The sequence below is a fragment of the Octopus sinensis genome, linkage group LG2 (assembly GCF_006345805.1).
Source record: "Octopus sinensis linkage group LG2, ASM634580v1, whole genome shotgun sequence".
NCBI lineage: Eukaryota > Metazoa > Mollusca > Cephalopoda > Octopoda > Octopodidae > Octopus > Octopus sinensis.
This window is the reverse complement of record NC_042998.1, coordinates 20,645,617-20,653,116: the sequence shown is the minus strand read 5'-3', so window position 1 is coordinate 20,653,116 and position 7,500 is coordinate 20,645,617. Positions and strand designations below refer to the sequence as shown.

The 7,500-nt window shown below is 38.0% G+C and overlaps 1 protein-coding gene and 1 non-coding gene across 3 annotated transcripts in view; one reads left to right on the top strand and one right to left on the bottom strand.

The window, feature by feature from the left end:
* Window positions 1–808: 808 nt before the first annotated feature.
* The window catches only part of LOC115232629 (spondin-1-like), a 62,423-nt gene continuing 55,731 nt past the window's right edge, over window positions 809–7,500 (bottom strand). For both annotated transcript variants that reach the window (XM_029802623.2, XM_036511707.1), the window contains exon 5: window positions 809–1,738. In XM_029802623.2, coding sequence (XP_029658483.1) covers window positions 1,461–1,738 — 278 coding nt within the window. In that variant the 3' untranslated portion in view covers window positions 809–1,460. The remainder of the gene's footprint in view (window positions 1,739–7,500) is intronic.
* On the top strand, window positions 2,633–2,742 carry LOC115208820. Its single transcript, XR_003881266.1, has one exon. It is a non-coding gene; the product is annotated as a U6 spliceosomal RNA (small nuclear RNA).

The window sequence follows — 7,500 nt, the reverse complement described above, 5'->3', positions numbered from 1 at the left end:
GTCTAAAGAGTGAAGTAGGTAAAAGATAAAAGATAAAGAAAGTAAGAATGAAAAGGAAAATCCCTCACCTGGATTTGAACTCAGAATCATGAATATTTGTGAGGCAGAGAAAAGGAAAACGCCCTCTTCTAGAAAAGGAAAACGCCCTCTTCTAGAAAAGGAAACCGCCCTCTTCTAGAAAAGGAAAACGCCCTCTTCTAGAAAAGGAAAACGCCCTCTTCTAGAAAAGGAAAACGCCCTCTTCTAGAAAAAGAAGACGCCCTCTTCTAGAAAAGGAAAGCGCCCTCTTCTAGAAAAAGAAAACGCCCTCTTCTAATAAAATAAAACACCCTCTTCTAGGAAAGGAAAACGCCCTCTTCTAGAAAAAGAAAACGCCCTCTTCTAGAAAAAGAAAACGCCCTCTTCTAGAAAAGGAAAACGCCCTCTTCTAGAAAAGGAAAACGCCCTCTTCTAGAAAAGGAAAACGCCCTCTTCTAGAAAAAGAAAACGCCCTCTTCTAGAAAAGAAAAAGCCCATTTCTAGAAAAAGAAAACGCCCTCTTCTAGAAAAAGAAAACGCCCTCTTCTAGAAAAAGAAAAAGCCCATTTCTAGAAAAAGAAAACGCCCTCTTCTAGAAAAGGAAAAAGCCCATTTCTAGAAAAAGAAAACGCCCTCTTCTAGAAAAAGAAAACGCCCACTTCTAGAAAAGGAAAACGCCCTCTTCTAGAAAAAGAAAACGCCCTCTTCTAGAAAAAGAAAACGTCCTCTTCTAGAAAAGGAAAACGCTCTCTTCTAGAAAAGGGAAACGCTCTCTTCTAGAAAAGGGAAACTCCCTCTTCTAGAAAAAGAAAACGCTCTATTCTAGAAAAGGGAAACGCCTTCTTTAGTTACGCTTAGAAGGTTTCATCAGAATATTAAATCGACCCCAATACTTGATTAGGACGTTGATCTCAGACAGAATTTGAACTTAGAAGCTAAAGGGCCGAGAATAAACACCAGAGGAATTCTTTTTCGATACTCAATCGATTCTACAATAGATCGACCTCACTGCTTGTCTGGTATTTGTTTTAACGATTCCGGAAGGGTTAATGGCTAAGACTACCTCAGCAGTATTCTCAGAACATAAAGAGAGGTAACTAAACACTGCAAATCATTTGTTCGACCGCTTCACGTTACGGAAAGAAAAACAACAGTAAGCAGATCCATGCTTTCTTGTATACGAACGAGACCTCCTATATTTGTTTGGGGGGGGGGGAATCTATCCTAGTACTTGACTGGTAATTTATTTTATCGAACCCCCAGAAGGACGAAAGGCAAAGTCGACCTCGGTGGAATACTGAACTCAAAACGTAAAAAAAAAGGCGTGACTAAATACAACAAAGCTCTACTAATTCCACCAATCCAACAATGATGGTGATAATAATGATGACAATAAAAGTAATGTTAATAATTCACAGCGTTTCTTCTCTCTCTCTTTCTCTCTAATGTTTCTTTTGCTCCGAAACTTTCTTAACGTTCGCGGTGCCGGGCGTTCGGGCCGTACGTTTCTGTGCAATACTGAGAAATGGTTTGAAATATTTCCATTGGCAGTTTCTCATACTACCACAGAGCGCTTCCTCTTTCAGTTGAGGGCATAAGTAGCCGTTATTCTTTCGTTCTTGAGTGACAAATCGGAACCGTTCTCGTCGTCCAAATCCACAGGTTTTTGAGCAAGGACCCCATTCGCCCCAGTTGCTCACTTGACAGTCGAGAGGTATCGCTGAAAATAAAAATAACAAAAAGAAATTAAAAAAAAGATTAAAATTATGAATTGAAAACAAGAACAATCATATCAAAACATCGAGATATTGATTTCTTTTTCAGTAACACCAAAGCTAAAATTTATGGAATAATAACAATACGTTGTTTGAAGACAAGTGCATTTTCGAAGTTTATCAACCAAACATAAGAAGTAAATTGTCTTCGAACACAAATCATAATCGATCTGCGACATATGATTAAAAATATGGCCATCTTTTTTTTTTATTGTTTTTAGACATGAATTATCTTGGATGACTTATTTTCACTAGAAAAATCTCGTGTCTAATTTTCAATCTATTTCAATCAAAGACATACTGTATGATACTAAAAGCGTCAAGACACACCATCAGCTTTTAAAAAAAGTATCAAAATATAAAATAAATACTAGAATTGTTTTAAAACAAAGAATGTCAAACATATTACAATTTACCACAAAGGATTACACAGGCATTGGTGTGATGTATTAAAAAATATTCATATTTTTTAATTATCCTGTTATTTTTTAATGCACCTAAAACCTGGCGGCACACCTGCGGAGTGCACGTAGAAAAACCCGTGGAACGCAACAAGTGCAGTTGTTTGATAACGTTTGCTCTGGTATAATGTAATCCCATCACCTTTAGAAGGAGAGAAATTCAGTGGGGAAGATGCATGTAGAGACAATGAAACGACAGTATGGTTGTGTTTATGTATTTGGGGAAGAAAACAAGACAATATTGAGAGATGAACGTGTATCCGTGGCGGTGTGTCAAGCTAGTGATGGGAAACCAGAAGCGATGAATGACTTGATTGTACGGGGTAAAGGTTTTTGTTCCAGGGAGTGCAGCCCTTGGATATCTCGCAATAGAAGCTGGTATTACAAGCTACGGCGGTACATATTCTAAAATTGGAACGATACAGAGAAGATTAGCATGGCCCCTGCGCAAGGATGACACGAAAATTCGTGAAGCGTTCCATTTCTAAAAAGGCGGCGAGCTGGCAGAATCGTTAGCACGCCGGGCGAAATGCTCATCGGTATTTCGTCTGCCGCTACGTTCTGAGTTCAAATTCCACCGTGGTCGACTTTGCCTTTCATCCTTTCGGGGTCGACTAAATAAGTACCAGTTACGCACTGGGATCGATATAATCGACTTAATCCGTTTGTCTGTCCTTGTTTGTCCTCTCTGTGTTTAGCCCCTTGTGAGTAGTAAAAGAAATAGGTATTACTGGCCTGTTTTGAGCTGTCTGAATGCTTCCTCTCAATTGAGGTCAACCTGACAAATAGTAATAGGACTCCTTTGTCAGTTGACTTTATTGTAATATCACTTCGGTTCCGAAAGAGATGAAGCGGATGTGGAGGTTGCCGAACAGTTGCTGTTCAGGTGTTTAAGACAGTTTTTCTTTTTGCAAGTCGAATAAATACAGATCAGAGTGGCTCTTTACAAACAGTCCAAGAGAACTGAAATGTTCCAAACGATATTGTTTGAATTCAGTAAAGTCATCAGTGTCACGAACTTTGTTTTCCGTGCCATTAAAATAGCCCTTCATGCCATTAAAATAGCTCTTCGTGCCATTAAAATAACCTTCGTACCATTAAAACATCCCTTAGTGCCATTAAAATAACTTCCCCGCCATTAAAATAGCTCTTCGTGCCATTAAAATAGCTCTTCGTGCCATTAAAATAGCTCTTCATGCCTTTAAAATAGCCCTTCATGTCATTAAAATAGCCATTCATGTCATTAAAATATCTCCCCGTGCCATTAAAATAGCCATTCGTGCCATTAAAATAGCCCTTCATGCCTTTAAAATAGCCCTCCAGCCGTGTTCGTCAGAAAAAGCGACCAGTGTCAAAAGATAGAGTTAACAGTTTTTTTATTTGTTGTCGAGTGGGACGAGTTGAAGTTTCTACTTGAATGGAGATGATTTGACCAGAATGGTAGTCATAGCGTGTGTCAAAGGCAATGTGGATCGAGCAGGAAGTTAAAAAGTGAACTAATAGGGTTGATTGGATATCTTAAGGAAATCATAGAGTGTGTTCCTGCGGTTATTTATTTCTGGAAAAATTCAGGAGCAAAGTAGTTTATAAAAAGCTCTTGTATACCTCGAGAGACCATTGGACTACACTTGGGAATATCCTCCGAGAAGTATATTTCTAGAAAATGTGTGTGTGTGTGTGTGTGTGTGTGTGTGTGTGTGTACAGTAGAACCTCGGTTTTTGAACAATTCTGATCACAAATAAATCGTACTTTATCTCCTGTCTTTTTCATATTCATTTAATACAGTAGTACCTCAGTTTATGAATGCCTCTGATCATGAATAAATTGTGCTTTATCTCTCTCTCTCTCTCTCTCTCTCTCTCTATATATATATATATATATATATATATATGAAGCATGATTTATTCATGATCAGAGTTGTTCGAAAACCGAGGTACTACAGTATATATATATGGAAGATTAGCACTTGTCCATACAGCAAATATCTTCTTCTCTACACATGGAAATATCCCCTGCAAAGTATATTCCCAGGAAATGTATATATATATATATATATATATATATATATATATATGGAAGATAAACACTTGTCCATATAGCAAATATCTTCTTCTGTACACCTGGACATATCCCCTGAAAAGTATATTCCCAAGAAAGGTATATATATATATATATATAGTTAATCCAAACAAGAAAGCACAAAAAAAACACAACAACGCGAAGACGTGGAACAAATATAGTATTATTGGACGCTCAGGAAAGAAGGAAAGAAGGAGGGTTTAACGTTTCGAGCGGAGCTCTTCGTCGGAAACATAGGAGAAGGAAAGATCCAGAGAAGGGAAGACAGAGGAAAAAAAATCGCCAACGGTACACACGAAGTTACACTGAATTCATGTGGTGTGTCAAGAGGTTAGCCAATCTAATGAAGTTCGTATCTCTACATGTTATTAACTGCGGATGCAAGAAAGGGAAGAAAATAAAGTGATTCAATCTAGACTGGATCTTGAAAGACTCCGCCGGTTACGACGACGAGGGTCCCAGCTGATACGATCAACGGAACAGCTTGCTCGTGAAATTAACGTGCAAATGGCTGAGCATTCCACAGACACGTGTACCCTTAACGTAGTTCTCGGGGATAATCAGCGTGACACAGAGAGTGACAAGGCTGACCCTTTGAAATACAAGTACAACTCATTTTTGCCAGCTGAGTGGACTGGAGCAACGTGAAATAAAGTGTCTTGCTCAAGGACACAACGCGTCGCCGGGAATCGAACTCACAACCTTACGATCATGAGCCGAATGCCCTAACCACTAAGCCACGCGCCCTCACTGGATCTAATATTGTTTTATAAACCAGATAGTGATTTTACAAACTGAGAGCAACTTCTTATTAAGCGACATCAAAAATGTATTCTTGCTCTACCCTCCCACTATCTGTTACAACTATTTCAGTTTCCACTCCTTCAAAGTAGCATGTTGTATATCAACACTCCAACAATTATTGATATTCTACAAAGCTTAGGTGAGGATGACAATGGCATGGTGCTGCTACTGCATGGAGACATTATAGACCACAACTAAAAAAAGGGCCACTCAGCTGTATAAAGTCAATCGGACATGTTTCAGCCTCTGACCCATAAACGTGCTATCTCCTCTCTCTCTGTTTTACCACTACTATAATAGCCTCTACACGGATCAGACTGGACTAATTTCTGTCTTTCACCCTCTCATCCTTGTTGCAACAAATCTCCTTATTGCTCTCTCTCTCTCTCTCTCTCTCTCTCTCTCTCTCACTCACTCTCTCTGTTTCTGTCTTCTAAACTCACAAGGGTACCTCTATATGTTCCCTTGGAATCTAATTACAGCAGCCAGATCTCTCAAATCACTCCTACCGTCTTAAAGAAAGGAAGGACTTATTTGAAAAAGAAAAATGAGGTTGTCATAGCTGGGGTGTTTTTGATTTTAGATTTGCTCATTCAGAGCTGACCTAGGGCTAAGCAGCCTAAACTTGCGCAGTGTTGTGTACGGTATGGTTGAATGCCTTAGCGGTATTTCGTCTGCCGCTACGTTCTGAGCTCAAATTCCGCCGAGGTCGACTTTGCCTTTCATCCTTTCAGGGTCGATTAAATAAGTACCAATTACGCACTGGGGTCGATGTAATCGACTTAACCCGTTTGTCTGTCTTTGTTTGTCCCCTCTGTGTGTAGCCCCTTGTGGGTAGTAAAGAAAGAGGTATGGTTGAATGCCGATATAATTTGCATGCTCTTGGAGAAGTGCACAATAGTATAAGGTTAATGTAATAAAATGTTCGATTCAAACTTTTAAAGGTTAGAGACTAAAAGGAGAATAGAAGTGAGAAATAGCTCTTTATTGATATTGTTGGGCAAAAGAAGACTTAGACAAATTATTAAACAGTGTCTGGAGAGTGACAGCCAGTATGGCTGGCAGGATTATTTATTTATCTCACCTAATAATGTGATTAATATAACAAATCTGTGAGGAAGAGAAGACAAAAATCAATATGGTGCTGCTCATATATTTCCTCGTCTGCAATACATTCAAATCATGATAACCGACTGTCCCGCGATTTAAAAACTTTTGTATAGTTATGTAAATAATAGAGAAATGTCGATTATATCACAAAGAAAGCGAAAATGAAATATAAAATTGCGTTTGAAAGAATTCCTTTGAAATTAATTTTCCCAGAAGAGATAATCGCCAAAATCTTAATAGTTATATTTTGTTGTTGTTGCTTTTCATTTCATACAATCAGTCTGTTCATGTAATGTCAAAGACTGGTTAATTTTGACAATGAGATAACCGAGCGTATCCTATTTAGTTAGATGGTCGTTTCTCACCTATGGCAACATTCTGACTTTACAACTAACTGATTAGCTGAATCATTATGAATCATGATCCGATTTTCTAAATGATATGACTAATGAAATTTTTTTCCCTCTTCTCTCTCTCTCTCTCTTTCTCTTTCTCTGTCTGTCTGTCTCTCTCTCCTTCTTTTCTCTAATAGAAACGATACGTTTTTGTTCCTGACGCCATTGGAACATAACAAAGGTCAAAGAATGACTTAATCAGCACGTTTGCATAAATGAAAGAAAGAATGGAAAAGAGAGACGAAGAGAGACTGAGAGAGAGAGAGAGAGAGAAGAGAGAGAGAGAGGATGTATGGACAGAGAGCGAGGCGAAAAAGAGACTGGTTTCTCCTTTCTTTCTTTCTTTCCTTCCTTCCTTCTTTCTTTCTTTCGTTCTTTCTTTCTTTCTTTCTCTGTATACATACATATATATCTTTACACACACATATATTTATGTTTATATATAATCATATATATATATGTTTTTATATATATATATAAACATATATATGTATGTATGTTTGTATGTATGTATATATGTATGTATATATATGTTTTTATATATATATATTGGGAGAGAGAGAGAGTGTGGGTGGGAGAGAGAAAGAGACATCGACAGATGGAGAGAGATATTATTGAGATATATATACAATGATAGAAAGATGGTATGTGTATGCGGGCGCGCGCGTGAGAGAAATATTGTACATAAAAGCAAAATTGTACATCGTGTATCATTAAAGTATAGTTTTACGTCACAAGCATTAAAACGTTATCGTTTCATCCTCCACCACCACCAACCACCCACCAACCCACTCATTCATACTTACCTACAAACCTACCTACACATCTATCAAACTATCATTTTATCAATTTCTCTT